Source organism: Stegodyphus dumicola, chromosome X2 (assembly GCF_044657685.1).
Source record: "Stegodyphus dumicola isolate Sdum_Otavi_A_Nest chromosome X2, ASM4465768v1".
In the NCBI taxonomy this organism is placed as follows: domain Eukaryota; kingdom Metazoa; phylum Arthropoda; class Arachnida; order Araneae; family Eresidae; genus Stegodyphus; species Stegodyphus dumicola.
Genome location: NC_140781.1, coordinates 119,663,978 through 119,681,030, shown reverse-complemented (window position 1 = coordinate 119,681,030; position 17,053 = coordinate 119,663,978). Strand labels below are relative to the sequence as shown.

Sequence of the window (17,053 nt, the reverse complement as noted above, 5' to 3'; positions counted from 1 at the left end):
TTTTTGACGGAGTAATGCTTTGTTAAGTCATCATGTATGCTCTTGAAAAAATGTGAAGTTAGACTTCAGAGTTCTGTGTTTCAGGTACCGACTGTGTGATTTGTTAATATATACAGAATACTGCAGCTGTTTATTTCTGACCGAAAGAAAATGATCTTGAAGATCATGCATGCCATATTTAATACATTCTTTGTAAAAGCCCTGATTTTGAACTGTAGCTCTTTATTAAATTTTCCGAGGCAGAAGTTTTTTTTTTCCTAAAAATATATAGCAATCAAGCTTTGTCTGCTCCAGTTATATTGTTTTCCAGAAGTCTTTTAATATTCTAAGCTTCCATCTTTCCCTGGACTTGAACAAGCTAGAAACGTAAAAAACCTATGAACGATAGGTGTTCGGAAATTTCACAGAGATGGATTACCACCTGATTATTATAAATGCACTCAGCATTTAATTCTTAAGAACTTTAAAAAATATATAAATACACTCATAATTTTTAGAGGGTAGAAAACAGTTTAAAATACACTTATCGTTTCTTAAAAATATAAAAAAACTATTATAAATATTCTCAGGATTTTTTTAAGAACATCAAAGCTGCACGAATCACCTATAAACTAAATAGTTCAATAGGATTTTATGAAGAGTTTCTAGTAAAGATGGTAGGAAAAATTTTTTGAATCCAAATCGTAAAAGGTTCTTGAATTTCTGGAATCCTTCATATAAGAAAAATAACAAGAAGAAACAAGAGGTGAAGTATATTAAAAAGTGATTAATTACAGCAGAACTTGACATATGCTTTGATTGAAAATTAAGCTGACGAATGTAATTTTTTTAATTTACATATATTTATTAAGAAGATACAAATGAAATTTAGTAAATGAGACACATAATTAAAACTCTTGAAGTTAGAGATTCATTCAATATAATTTGACAAGAATGCTCGAGTAGCAGTACGGATTTTTTACATTTTTCCAGAACCTTTTTTGCGTATTTTATTAAACGACTTTAATTTTTTAGTTTTTTTTCAACTTTGTATTTAAAAAAAAGAAATTAAATAAAATTTATTGATAACTTTTGCATGTAATGCTCTTACTTATTAGAATATAAATTGCTTCTTAATACTTAGTTTCTGCTGATATCAAATACTGAGAAAGAAGTCGAAATATTAGTGGTATATTTGCGATTTCTTGACAGCTATAGAGGGACTATCTCTTATCATTTTGTAAAAACTAGGTCGTTAGCGATAAATGTGGTTGGACACCTTATTTTGTCAAAGCCTGGTACTGTTTTGTCTTCAGACATGTATTAGAAGTATATCCTGTAGAAATACTGGCTATTTTTAGCTCAAAGGGACGTTAGCCCAGAAGGGCTATTAGTCTCGAAACGGCATTTTGCGTTGAATTATTAAAAGCGTTGTATCACTTTTCAAATTGTTGCCACCAAATATTATCGGCTGTATTATATTTAAAGAAATTAAATAATGAAGAATCTGCATGAAAGTATGTATGTTTTTCGCACTGGGGGAAAAAAAGGTACCTAGAGCCATCAAACTTTGAATAACATATTCCTCCACCCGAATATGAGCACCTGAAAGCCCGAATTTGGAATTTCCAATTTGTCTTATTGACTCTTTCATATTTTGTAAAACTTTAACGAATTTTCGATTAACAAGATCAACGATTTCAAAGCGAGCAATGGCAACACTGTGCGGGATAATTTAAAAAAAGAAATTTTTTTAATCTCCATCATTTTGTTTTATAGACAGAAAAATATAAAAAATTTGAATTCTTTGAATGAATGTAATTTTGTACTATGAAAATGGATTACTGAAAGACAAAAAATATTTTAAAGGCATAGGAGTAAAAGAACACATGTTTGTTACCTCAATGAATTTGTATTCCAAATATTGAGTTTTGCATTTCGAATGCTATGTTATATGAAAACTAAATGTGAGTACTCAGAAATACTCTTTACTAAAATTTTTTACGTCTAAGGACCGTTTGTCAGATTACAAATTAATTTTCTAATGCCGTGTAAATATTTAATTGAAAACAAACTAGACTGCAGGAAATTCTTAAGAGCGAAAGTTTAATAGTTCAAACGTAACATCTGTGCAGGTTATGTTTGCTGAAGCGACGGCGATCCATGCTGTCAAATCCTGCTGTGTATCCACAGACTATGATAAATAACAGATTTCAGGCGGCCCTATAAGAAGAAATTCAAGGAATTTGAGGTCCAAGAGCGTGGAGGCCAAGCAACAGGTCCGTTGCATCCAGTCCACCTGCCAGGATATGTAGAATCGAGGTGGTTGCGCACCGCAGTCTCAATGTTCTGCTGCACCATCATACATGAACTACGTGTTCTGAAGCACAGTGGCCGGTGTTCCCTGCATCAAATCTGGGAGAACATACTTTAGGAAAACAAGGTTATTTGCGCATTGAGTCATTCGGGCAGAAGGTACGGTCCCAGCAGATGATCTCCGAGAATCCCTACTCAGATGTTAATACCGAATATTATGCTGTGGGGATTTTCGGAAGACCACTTATGCGCACTGTGCGTGCGCGTGTTGACCACGCCTTCACTTGTAAAACAGGCTTCATCTGAGAATAAAACAGTGGCGGGAAACTGAATCATGCATCAAGCGTCCAGCGTACGAGCTCTACCCGAAAGGTGTAATCGGCATCACCTATGAGTTGGACCTACTACACGTGGAAGGGGTGCATATAATTCTGTATGTAGAATCTTCCACACCATTTTGTGCCGAATACCCAGTTCAGCTGCAACCGATCGTATACTGGTCAACGGTCAAACAGCAAACCGTTGCATTACTTGGTTTTCTGTTTCAGGTATGTGCAGACTGCGTTCTTGCCCTGTATTGCGCCTTGTTGTTTGGAAGGATCCTGTCTCCGATGTTCGTGAAAGTGATATGGTGCGGACAACGCCTCTTCAGGTACATTCTCTGTGCTAGGAGTCCCTTGCCATTGTCTTCTTCTCGACCGCTGCTTTTATTTTCCCCATACGCATTGAAAATCTGCATATGTGAAGGCTTCTTCTCGACCGCACTATTCCTGATCCTCGCATTTGTTTGGCTACTCTCTTTGACTGATTGTTTCAGCAAATCAGTTACAAATTTTCATAAGAGATGGAGTACATCTAGGCGATGGAAAATCACATAGCAGTGCATGATAAGAAACGCTTTCTTTGCGCGGTAATAACGAAACAAAACACAAAAAAGCAAGACACGAATAGTGTGACAAAGCAGATTTTATTTAGTGCAGCAGAAACCAACGAATAAGGAAAAAAAGGGGGGTCTTTATTAAAGAAGGTGTTCGAAATTACAAGCCGGAGGAGGAACCGTGCGTCATGAATCTTCCATGAATGATGTTGATCTTCCACGCACCGGAGATGTGAGGACTCCATCACGGTCCGGTATCGTAATTTCTAACACCTTCTTTAACGACGGTCGTTGTCTGTTTTTGTTCTTATTTGTCGGTTTCTGCTAAACATAAAACATGTATTGTCACACTGTTTGTGTCCTTGCCTTTTTTTGTTTTGTGGCCTAACTATAGCGCACCAAGAAATCGTTTCCGACCATGCACTGACACTGGGATAAATCTAGTACAAGTAATGTCATTTACAGGCAGATCTTTGCGGAACATAGATATAAATACAGAAATGATATTCCTCTCCATGCAAATGGATCGAAATGCGGAAATCACGTTGGTGCAGCCTTTGTAGTAGAAAAAACCATTCTGGGGTTTCGACCAGTTTGCTCCTTTTTTACATCTGAACTTACTAAAGTTTATCAGCTGTAAAGCTCTAACGTTTCTGTCAAAACATCGTTACAAGAATTTCATTATCTATACAGATTCCTTGAGTGTCCTAACTTCATTCAAGGAGCCTAAATATCAGATTCTTTATTCCTGGATCCCTGCGCACGTTGCCATAGAAGGGAATGAACTGGCGGACATTACAGCTAAAATTGCTACAACAAATATCTAATTCCCAGTTTCCACTCACGGATATCAGTACGATGATCAAGCATAAAATGTTTAATAAGTGGCAGAGGCATTGGGATGACCAAACGAATAACCAGCTCAGAAATGTTAAACTCAGAATTGAATGCTATCCGTCTATGGCAAATAGAAGGGAACAAGTTATTTTGACCCGGCTGAATAGGTCATTGTCGACTAACTCACGAATATTTGCTGAAAGGCGAGAAGAATCATCGTTGCACAAACTGTAATGAAAATCTGACAGTCCGCCATGCTTTATTAGAATGTCATAATTTTAATTATCTTCGCCAAAAACATTTTAAATGTTTAAAATTAGATTTAAGCAACTTAATAGAAAAAAGCCATCATCTCAAGGTGTTTCAGTTTTTAAAGGATACTGACTTTTATTATAAACTGTAATCTGTTTTTACCTCGTCTCAAATGTATAGTAATTGTTCATATGAAACTTTTAACATACTTTGTACTGACTGCTTTTACCCTTTGTTTGGCGCAGATAACGTCGTAAGGTTTTGTGCTAGGAGTTACAATCAATCAGCCGACCATGCATTGCAATGTGATTTTCCATTGTCTAGGTGTACTCTACTCTACTCTCCTGAAAGTTTGTAACCGATTTGCTGATAAGTTTATATTATATATGTCATAATAAATGCACAAAGGAAAAGGACGAAACACTGTAGATGCGTGATTAGACCCATACTGAAGAAGAATTTTGATTGCGTAGTATTTAAAGAACTTGGCAGTCGAGGCAGTTTTAATTCCACTTTTATTTCCAATCGATATTTGTGGCCACAATCACTTGGCACTCTAGTCGTGCCTTTCCACAGAAGATTTACATTTTTGATATTGTTGGGATAGAAAGCAAGCCAGCGAAATTACATCTTAGCACAGTAGAGAGCAAAAGCTGAAGTGCGTAGTTATGCAAGATGGAGGTACGCGAAGAGAAAAGTTTTGGTTTACAAGGACAGTTTCAGTTCCCAATGATTACGTCATCAGAGCTGCGCCGATCATAGAGTGATCTAGAAATGACGCAATGCAAAGAAGTTATTACGATTTTATAATAGAGAGGAAGAATTAATGTTTATAGTTTAATCTATAATTTTGATTCATATATTTTTATCTTACATATATATATATATAACAAAATACGATAGCTGCTTTAAGAATAATTGGCGACCTCAAAATTAGCTATTCTAGGTTTGGTGCTCTGCCCCTAAATTTATCTGTTCTTCCAAATTCGAGATCTTTCCATGTTATATAACATTGCTTGAAAAAGGTAACTAAAAATAAAATTAACCAATCATAGCTTGAGTCTACAATTGCATCTACTTCGGTATAAATACTCTTGGCACAACAACTAAGCCATTCTTTTCCCGATCTTCCACCCTGCCAGAGAACTCTGCGCTGCTTATACTGTTCCGTCCAGATCACTGAACTAAGGTGCTTGATAGAGGACGGATGAATTAGCTAATAAATTGTAGCTAATATTGCGTAAAAATGAATTCATGTGCATTCTACAAGAAAAGAAACATTTCAAAAAAACTTTTTTCTATTTTTGCATTCATTTTTTTTTTTTTTAAATATTCAAATAATTCATATTCAAATATCCCAGTCCTTTGCAATTAATAATAGCTACCTGAAAAGGCAATTTTAATTTATTTAAATTATCACTTTCCCTCTGATACAGACCCCTTCAGAGTTCAGTAGAAGTCGATTAGCAGACTCATTTTCCTTTATAGTACGTTATGTTGTAGGTATGCATTAGTCATAGTATTAACCACTAACACCTGTATTGCAACTATTAACATTTCTGGGAAAAAATCAATATGAGAACCCAGAAAATGATCCTTAGCTATGCTAAGGTTATAATTATTAAGTGCTGCCGTGTCACTGTGCTTCAAAAGAATTCCATTGCTTAAATGTGGATTAGCATTATGCTCATATCCTGGCCTAAAAATAAAAGCTGCGAGTCAAAATTAAGGGGGTTGCTGATAGGAAGCCTTAATTCAAACGAAGTTACAGGAAATGTTGATCGCTACTTAATATTATCGTCTGGCTTAATCACTATTTGATCAAGTGTACAACAAACAAATATTCGACACATAAAGGAAACAAAGGATGATCAAAATACTGCGAATTGGAATACTTTCGTTTTTCCGACTGCAAAACCAACCAGAGATTATCGGATTTAATCTTTAAATTATTCCAATATTATTCTGAACAGTGGGGGCCGTCATTCTTAACTATAATTCACTAATACAAATCCTATTTTAGTTTCAAATGGTTTTAATTAATTACAGTAATGGTATAAATATTTGTAGAAACTATTAGTATAAATAGTTATAAATACTTGATTTTTAATGTTTGTGTACTATATTATTAAAAAATTTATTTTTTAATTAGCTCAGTTTTTTTACTGATAAGCAATAAGTTATTGTAATATGAACGAATAAAAGAAATAAAATTAATTATTTGCTGATATTTAGGAAAATTTCATTAATCATATTAAAGAATCTGAATGGGATTTGAACCTAGGATGTTATCGTTCGTTGATGAGAATAGATGCCGAATGAGAAGCTGGTAGTCAGTATTTTCTAATATTTATTCCAAGAAATATATTTAAGTATCATATTTTTTCAAGCCCTATTGCGTGTATTAGAAATACTTATTCTCGTAATTACCGAAACATATATGTTAATCCCTTTGCAGTTTGCAATATATATATATGTATATTTATATTAACAAATCTTTTAAAATGAGTTTTAACCAGCCGACAAATTTATATTTAAAAATTATTATTCAAAAATGCATTTATTATCGCTCTTATATTTACGAAAGATCTTTCCCTCTTTGTTCAGGCTTGCTGTATTTATGTCGTAAGACTAATAAATGAAATAATGAACCTGGTAATTCATTCCCAGTGAATTGACTGGCTATGTATGGGCTGGCTCACTGTAAATTTTAAGCTGCAGTGAATTATGAAACTTTTCACAAAGGGATCGTATTTTATCAAAGTATCAGACAAACACAAAAACAAAGTATCAGAGTCTAATGAAATGTTTCACTTCTTAGAAGAAGAGAAAAAACGAGTAATTGTGAACCAAGAAAATAACGAAGGGGGAAAAATCTTTAAAGATTAAATCTAATTTACAAAAATATTGCAGAAATTGCATAAAACAGCTGCGGTGTAAGCTACCGCATATTATTATTATTCTTTTACATCATTCGATCTTCTTAGAGAATCTTTTTTGCATAAGGTTTAGAATTAAATTTTCGCTAAATTGTCGCAAAATCTGTAGAGACTTTAGGTATTTTTTTAAAGCAGGAATAAAAAATGAGCAACGCCTTCTGCGGGACTCGAACCACTGGCCTCTCGAATACGCGCCGAGTGTGCTGACAACTACACTACGAAGGCATGCTGAGAAAGCGGGAGAAATACCTTATATACTCCCCCTTTTAAAGAGCGACCGGGGATTTAGGGGACCTAATCGCTAAATCCTGGTGATGAAGAATCGTCATTAACCACCTTTTAGTTCGGACGCCACTGTAGAGACATTAGTTTATTTGGAAGCAGGATACATGAAAAATTAGCAATGCCTTTGTCGGAACTCGAACCACGGACCTCTCGAATTCGCGTCGAGCGTGCTGACCACTACACTACAAAGGCATGTTAAGAAGGCGAGAGAAATTCCTTATAAATCTAAAATACAAAACACGAAGTCAAAAAGCTGTTCTTGTTACAGAAATAGTGTTCATGGTGTTTAAAGGTCGTTCAGACTAATTTGCACAAATCAATATGTAAGATGTGTTTTTCTCTGAATAAATAAACTAGCAAACAAAAAGAACGAGGAGTTACGAAGTTAGAGGCCAGTTTAACGAAGGAATCGCTCTAGCCCCCCCCCTGCAGCTTATCACTGGATGTAAGCATTTTCGTGCTTTGAGTGTGATGTAAATATGAGCCTATTTTCCCTAGAAAGTTCTCCACGAAAGCATACCTTTGTGAGCTAACCCTAATATGCTTTGCCATATTCAGTTAAATAAACACAAAAACCATTCACATTCTTAACATAATTAAATAATTAATTTTACATTAGATGGGACGAAACCTTTTAAAAAGTAGGATAATTTTCATAAAGAGTTACAGTGCTAATTAGTGCTGTTCAACTGTAATTGGATCAGATTATTTGTTTATAGCAGTGTTCCTTAAGCTTATCAGCCTCGTGACCTACATGTATACATTACCCAAGGGGGAAAAGGGAAATTCCTACATGAAAATAATGTAATACTGAAATGTTAATAAACGTAGATATAATAATAAAAAAAAATCTGAAAAGTTTCAAATTTTAAATTACATTCAAATTTTTTTTAACATTTTGTGTGTTACCTTTATTTATTAAATATCATGTTCTTCGCACTTAAACCATAAAATTCAATTCAACAGCAATATCGTAAAATAATTTTAAATTGAGCATATGTTTAGAATTTACGATACACACTCTCACGCACTGGAGATAAAAATGTTTTTTCTTTACAACGTTGACACTGCTCGCTTTGAAATCCTTGAGTTTGTTAATAAAAAATTCGTTAAAGTTTTACAAAATATGAAATTGATAATAAAACAACGTCCAAATTTCAAATTTGAGCTTCCAGATGCCTATATTCGCAATAGGATTACGTCATTCAAAATTTGATGGCTCTAGGTACCGTTGTTTTATCACAATGCGAGAAACATACGTGCATTTATGCAGATTCTTCTATATTTAATTTCTTCAAATATAATGCAGGGCGATAATATTTTGTGGCAACAGTTTGAAAGGTGAAACGGACATTCAGTGATTCGACGCAAAATTGCAAAACGAAAACAATAGTCGCTCAGGGACAAAGTCCCTTTGAACTAATAAAATCATCTGATAATTATAATTTAATTTTCAATTAATAATTATTGCCCTTTTATTATTAATAACATATAGCATACTTATTAAGTAGCTATATGTTATTAATAATAAAAGGGGTCCATACTAATATTATTAAACTGCTTAATAATACATAAAAAAAAGCACTTTTTGCGTCCTATATAAATTATCCGCATTTTGGTACCGTATAAATCCATGTAGATATTTGGTAACTACTGACTTAAGTAAAGAGCGGATAAGTGCTCTTTCTATAGCTCCATTCTAGTTTTTATTGAAAGCACCGTGCAAAATTATGAAGAGAAATATCAGGCAAGAAATTTTTCATTTCTTTCTTGATATATTGATATTCAGCAGGACCTAAAAATAGCTTTCTTTTAAAAAATATCTCCCTTATGATCTGTTTAATTTTCCTTTCGTAATTAACGCCATTGTCCTCATTCTTGATCACATCTGAGACGATACCAGTTTAAGAACGTTGGTCAATTATTAACAAAACGAGATGCTGGCAGGAACAAGAATAAATAACTGCAAGATAGAGTGATCGGAATAAGTGGAAAATTACAAAAGTAAAAACTGCAAAAGAAATAAAAAGTGAGAAAAATAATAGAACAGATGCGGTATACATTAAAAGCATCCTGGAAATGAAATAAGCCGTTGCAATCAGAAAACTTAAGAAATAAGCTTAATTATAGAAAAATGTCTGAATACAGAGGCGAGAAAATGGATTAAAAATTAAATAATAATAATAATATGTGAAATTAAGTGAAATATTAGAATAATTAGTGGAGGTATTAGAATTCAGCGAATGAAATGAGTAATTACGAAAGGAAAATATTAATAATTATTAGAGAAATCTTGAACGTGTGAGAAGTTCGAAATAAGACTTAAAAAAAAATTGTGAAAGAAAATGATAATACTCCCCAAAACTGGCAAAGAAATTTTCAGTAGTATCCAAAATTTATAATTAAAATAATCGAATAAAACGAAGATCATGCTAGTGAAATGGAGAATAAAAGTCAACAGTTAAGGGAAAGTATCACTAAAAAAGACTAAAAGATTTTCTCACATTTTCTTAACAAATTACCCGTACAGCACACTCAGTTGCCGTGACGTTACGGACTTGGATTCTGTTCCCACGGGCAGGAAGTTTTAAAAGTTGTAAACTCCTATAGCTATTTGAAAAACAAAAACCAACAACACACACACACACACACACACACACAAAAAAAAAAAAAAAAAAAAAAAAAAAACCCTCGAGCCGTTAGACCTTTGCGTTTTTGAAATAAACACTTTGGTCAATCAATATACAAACTTGATGAAAGCACACTTACACAAACTTTATTGTAATGTCATATTTTAACTATTTTCAACATTTTAGCTAGGGAAATAGTTTCTAATATAGGTTTAGTTATTTGATTCTACATTCATTCATTTGCAGATCCCGTTTCTATATGCCCGCAACGCACAACACATGCCTTTGATTTAATTCTTTCTTTTATTTTTAAATTTCAGAAAAACTCGTTAGGTTTTTGGAGGCATTAATACCGTTATAAGAAGTAAGAAAACCTCGATAAGTTACATCAAAATGGTGAAAGAAAATTAAATCAAATTTCTTAAAAGTAATTGATAGCTGTAATATTAGTGGGGATTGCTTCTGTGAGAAGAAGGGGGGGGGGAAAAACAGATACGAACAAACAAAAAGAAAAAATATTACATCAAAAATTATTTTAACCAGTGGATAAGCAAAAATTCGTGTTCTATGACCATAATAATACAGAAAACATAATTAATTATGAATAGTGTATGAAGTAAATGATGTTTAAGCCTGGCAACTTTGAATATAACTTCGATCTCTACAGTTTTCAAGATAGAATGATCTGCTTGGGGATGTAACGCGTATTCTTAGCTATCATAAAATGTACGCGACGTTGAAGACTTTGGTGGCATTATCAAGACCTTTAAAGTACTACAAAGTCAGTAAAAGGGTGTATAAAACCCTTTATTAATTCAAATAAAGTTTAACAGTCGGCACGAATTCGTGCTTACAAAAGCTAGAACTTTTGGCTTAAATCAAAAGTTAATGAATAACTTTAAAACTGATGAATTAGAAGAATAGCCTAGCGGCTTAACAGTTTAACTATCGCGCAAGTTGGCTGTGACTCGAAGTCGGCGTAAACAAACTTAATGGCAAGAATAACTTAACGCCGCAGAATTCTAATCCGAAATAATACTCTTAGCGTATGTAAACTGATTAGAAGTATCAGCGTTGTTTATTATTTATAAAAAAAAATCCTAAAAGCCGTAGAATTACATTTTTGGAATATGGAACTTGCACCCCGGTATTGTTCTCTCTTAATTCAGTGCCTTTCTTTTAATTCAGGCGCTCCTTGATTTCTCCCGTGAATAACATTATTACAAGACAGTTTCCCTCAAAAAGTCCTTCATGAAGTTAATTTACCTACCTAGTCATCAATTAACTTATTCTTTTCATGTAAAGCTGTAATTAAAATGATACTAATCTTACGACATTAGTAAGAAACGGTTCTTAAAAATACTTGTTTTTGCGTTTAGATTGAGGTGAATTCAGCCTAATAATCTCTTATTGATTTAGCTTCAACTGTTTGAATCACAGTTCTGCGAGTACCTTCAACTTGAGTGGCTACTTCTCTCCGGGCATAGACTAATAAGCAGATATGGAGTAATCTCTCCAGTATGGAGAATTCTACATTAACTGCTTAGATATTCATTATACTCCTTTCTTGCTTCTTTTGCTGTTTACAAAATGTTGTGCATCGAGAAATTTTTTTTCATTTCAGCGCAAATTTTACTGTGCGTGTTCGCTGTAAGACCACGAACGATCATATATGGCGTAAAATACGATCTTTTTTTAATATAAAGTAATATTTCTTCATTGCCTAACACGCTGACCAGTGGTCTAACGGCTGCAGCTATGGAACACTGCAAATTCGCCCCGTATTCTGTTCTGGAATATTCTGACTGAGTGAGATTTTTGTGGTTTTCCTCGTGTTTAACTTAATAAAATATGTCCTGTTTCTTGTAGAATGCTTTTCACAAAACCATTCCTTCCTTGGATAAAGAGCGTGAGTCACTAAATGCTAGTGTTTCCGAAATATTATTACTCTGTAATTGACTCGTTCATTCCTACTTACTACCTAGGGCAGGGATGGCACGCGGACCAAATCTGGCCCGCCGTAAGGATCTATCCGGCCCTCGAATAGAATTTTAATTTGCCGGTCCGAGGCAAATTAAAAGAAATATATATTTATATAGCCATCTCCTTTTCTACTTTGTTTAAATATTATTTTTTCCTTTCTTTTTTCAAAGGACTGATGATCTTCCTACTTTCTCTATTTTTGTTCTACAAAACATAAATTGGCGGAAATAGCAAGCACAGACAGCTTTCAATCGGTAAAGTGTTAACAGCGGAAGTTCTTTGCTAGTTATATCTGTAGATTGGCGCCAACAAGCGTTATCTCTTTCTCGGGAGCAGACATATGGGAATCCAATTATAGGTGAATTAGACCTCTTAGGAAAACTTCATTATCTTAACTTAAAATTTAATAAAAGTTAATGTGTTTGGTGGGAAGCTAGCTAGTCTCATTTCTTGAGGTTAAATTCAATACCCTGAGTAAATGAAGAGAAGCTTAAGAATTATGAAGATGGCTTGAAAAAAACTTCATTTTGAGTTCGAACGCAGATTTCAGTGCCATTCAAACAGAATTGGATATTTTTACCATGGCTTTCAACGTAAATTGTGAAGCAGTGAGATCATATTTGCAGCTTGAATTAATTGATTTGCAAACTAACAATCTTCTCAAGCAGTTGTTTCTAAATATGCCAAAGTTAGAGTTTTACAAATCATTATCGAAAGTATGTTTCCCAAATTTAATATCTCACGCCCAGAAAATCAGTGCTATGTTTGCTTCATCTTAGATATGTGAACAAGTGTTTTCAACGATAAACCTTAGAAAGAATTATTTCAGAAGTAGACTGACAGATGAGCATTTAGCCTCATTCCTTAGAATCAGCACATCTCACTTCGAACCTCAGTATAAGGAACTTTTAAAAATTAAATCTCAGTTTCATTTAGCTCATTAACATAGTTCAATTGTAATACTTGTATATTGTTTTAACATTTTAGAAAAATTTATCTTGGCCCGCCAAACTTTTTTTTTTTTTTTTTTCGATTTTTAGCCCGTGAACGAAAATGTTTGCCCATCCCTGACCTAGGGGATCTTATTTGTGCTTATTATGTGTTATTTTGTTTATTTAAATTCAGCACTTGAATCTTATTATAGCTTATCTCTGATAATGGAGTTTAGTAAGAGATCGATGACAGGTAATTAGTGTTGTATTTCGCTGTGATTGAAGATCTGAAAGATCGGAAAGCATTGAAACACATAATTTTTATTAATTTCGAAATAAATCAAAAGCGAATAACATATGTATGTTAACAAAAACCTTATTTATGACATTAGTTTTGTCTTTATTTTTATTATCCTAGGTCGTCATTATGGAGCTGTTAGTTGTGAAGGATGTAAAGGATTTTTCAAAAGAAGCATCCGTAAACAACTTGGTTATGCGTGTAGAGGAAATCGTGATTGTGAAGTTACAAAACATCATAGGAATCGCTGCCAATATTGCCGTCTACAAAAGTGCCTTACCATGGGCATGCGGGCAGATTGTAAGTTACATATTTTCTTTCTTCTTTTCCACAAAATTTGTTATTTCGGAGTAATATTAATATAAATCAGAAATCACAGTTCGCGAGTAATTTGATATCCATTTTAAATTACTGTCTTAGGAAAAGGAGTTAAAAAAACTACTACTTTTATTTCAGCATACTTTGATAGCAAAATTTAATACTTTTCACTGTAATGTACTTACTTTGGATTTTGCTACGAAACGTTTCTGTTTTCAGTTTAAAAATATGTACATTTATTTCTTGTTATTAGTTTTGTTAGACCAACAGCTTTAAAAATTACTTTGGTTTACACGAATTTTGGAATTAATTTGCAATTGTTGGAAAGATCAGTAGTTCTAAATTATAGTCAGATGCTGAGAAGTAAAAAAGTGTACGCTATAAATTTTCATTCAAATGTTTTCAAAGTATTTTATACATAGCCACAAGCGGACGTTATCTGTTAAATCTGAATTTACGCGAAACAGCTGAGAACCCTAGTAACTCTAAACGAACTCGTCTTCTGAAGATCAGTTTTTAATGCAAATCATTTTCAAAGTTGCCAGGATATAGTTATTTTGCTTATAAGGTTACGAGCTGAACAAATCTCATAATACTTTGAAAGTGTAGAGCATCCCTCTTAGTAGTCTTATTCCGTATTACTGCGATATCCCATTAATGATATTTTTATCACTGATCCATATAACTGTGATATACGGAAAACCTCAGATTCCATTGATGATACTTCCATGTCCCAGGCAGAGAATTATGATAAGTCTGGCTCCGTCAGAATTCACTGGCGGCTCATTTTTGAACGCACCGTATGGCAGAGACAGCACTGAGCACGTAATTTTTATATGCGCGTCGATATCGCAACCGAAGGAGGGGCTTCGAACACAAAGTGAAGTGTCTTGAATATAGAAAAATGCTAAACACGTCTCCGAGTCCGATAAGGTTAATATTTATTTACATTTTTTGCATATCGAATTTCAGAAACAGAAAATCAGTCACTGTTCTTTTGATTTATCTGTGGCTTAGTGTTGCCATACTGGCGAAATAAAAATCGCAAGCGAAGATTTTCACAGATGACGCATCAGCATCGCAAATGATAGCGCCACACGGACCACAGACTTCTGCTGCTCTTGTGATGCTGAATCGTTGAAAGCTGTTTGTATATTATTATTTGTTTCATAGTTATCCGCAGTATTCTGCATGCATTTGAATTCCTTTCAAATTCATTTAACCAAATGATGAAATCTTCACAATTATTTACATTTGATGTAATTTCGCACTGGGAATGTTCAATAGAAATCGATCAAGAGCTTAAATTACGCCGGATCCCATGGGAACCCAGCTCTGGTACTTAACAATTTCTGAGGTAACTCGTGATTCTAGCTGGAGCGAACTGGAGCCCTAAATAAAGGAGCTCCTGCACTTCTTTTGCGTAAATGAAACACAATTTCAGCGGACAAATTTTATTTTAAAAATAAATATACCTTTAAAAATAAATATGCGATTATAACTTCATAATACATGCCTGTCTTCTGGGGAATAAACACTTTGACGGAGGTGTTAAGACTTTTAGGAGAGAAATTCCCCCATCCACATGTTAAAGGCTTATTCTCCAATGAATTTATGAGAGCAGGAAAAAGGTTTTATTCCTGAAAGTACTAAAAGTAGTTACTTTGGTCGTGCACGTCCGGTACTAGTGACCCCTCACTGCAGAGCTTTTGCAGACTCCAACTATGTAACCAAACAAGGGGACAAGAATTTTCACTTGTGCACACCTTACGTTTATTCTCATATTGTTACCGAATAGGATTCAGGGGAATTTTTTTTCCCCAGTTGCATTCTGCTTGACAGCTAGAATTTTATCGGCAGGGCATCGCGGTGAGAAAGCTTAAGACACTTCTCTGTTTTCTAAGCTACACTTCTCCATTAAAATTGTTTCCATGTGCTCATATTGTTTCTAGTAATCACTTTATTCTCAGTAATGACGCCTTAATTGAGTTACTTTTTTCACGGCGCTGAAAAAAGAATGGTTTTTGTTTCACTCATCTCTTGAAATAGTACGTTATACCGTATATTCACGACTTGAATGCAGCCGGAGGCCGACTAAGCTATTACTTAGTTTTCTGAACGAAATTTAAGTCTAGCCAGAACTCCAAATAAGATGCCCGTATTTTATTTAACTATTTATCATGAACTTGATAATTTATTAAATTTTTATTTATATGTTTATATTTTATTTAATTTTAATTTAATTATTTTAATTATTAGTCAATTTTATTATTAGTCCAAAGGGGCAATTGCCCAGAAGGGCTATTAATTTCGTTTTTGGCATTTTGCGTTGATTTACTATAAATAGCGAATCACTTTTTAAATTGTTGCCACCAAATATTAGATCCCTGTATTATATTTAAAGAAATTAAATAATTAAGAATCTGCATAAATGTAAGTATGTTTCTCGCACTGTGATAAAACAACGGTACCTAGACGTACGTACGTGTCCACCCGAATATGGACATCTGGAAGTCCGATTTTGGAATTTGTTTTATTATCTCTTTCATATTTTGTAAAGCATTTATAAATTTTTGATTAAAAAACTCAATGATTTGAAAGCGAGCAATGGCAACGCTGTGCAAGGGGGGGATTTTTTTTTATCTCCAGCACGCGAGACTGTGAATCGGAAACTCTAAAGATATGCTCTTTTAAATAATTCGTGAGATTGCTGTTGAATTAGATTTTATGGTTTAAGTGCGAAGAACATGATATTTAGTAAATAAAGAGTTACAAACGTTAAAAAAAAAGTCCCTTTAGGGCATATTATAAAAATCTGAAAGCTTTTAGATTTTTTATTCATTTATTAATTTTTTTTCCCGTTCTTCCTAACGGCCTTCCATAGGGCTCCGGTACTTCTGATTTTAGAAATTAAGCCCTGAATCGATCTACATTTTCAACCACCTTGCGTTAAGCCAACTCCTCCTAAACAGAAGGTATAGGTTAAAAGTGCAACAAAATGTCATGTGATACTACGGATATTACTGCTTTTCTACAAGCTCGTCCCTCAGTTACAATATGAATGTGCAATTCTGGCCGGATTTCAAAAATCCTAGCCCTGATTTTGGGCTTCAGCTGTGCCCCTTTGATGTGTATTAGTATTCCAAAATATCGAACTTCTTATTCAGCCCTTTACGTCAATTTCTGCTGCATTAAATTTAAGGCTATGTTAAATCTTGAACCCATCTTTTAGTAATCGCTAAGAATTTTTTATTCCGGACTTTTTTTAGCTATTGGAAACAAGATACCATATTTTCTGGAAATTTCCAAAAATTCTCAAACCTCCCCCCCACACACACACGCACACAGATTACCAGTTAAAATGACTGCACTAGTAATTAATAAATAGAAAATTATTTCGTATGAGT

The 17,053-nt window shown here is 33.8% G+C and overlaps 1 protein-coding gene across 3 annotated transcripts in view; it reads left to right on the top strand.

Annotated features, from left to right (window-relative positions):
• LOC118187551 (nuclear receptor subfamily 2 group C member 2-like) overlaps positions 1-17,053 on the top strand; it is a 313,745-nt gene that overhangs the window by 254,759 nt on the left and 41,933 nt on the right. For all 3 annotated transcript variants that reach the window (XM_085809580.1, XM_085809578.1, XM_085809581.1), the window contains one exon: positions 13,449-13,628. In XM_085809580.1, the coding sequence (XP_085665706.1) occupies positions 13,449-13,628 (180 nt within the window). The remainder of the gene's footprint in view (positions 1-13,448; positions 13,629-17,053) is intronic.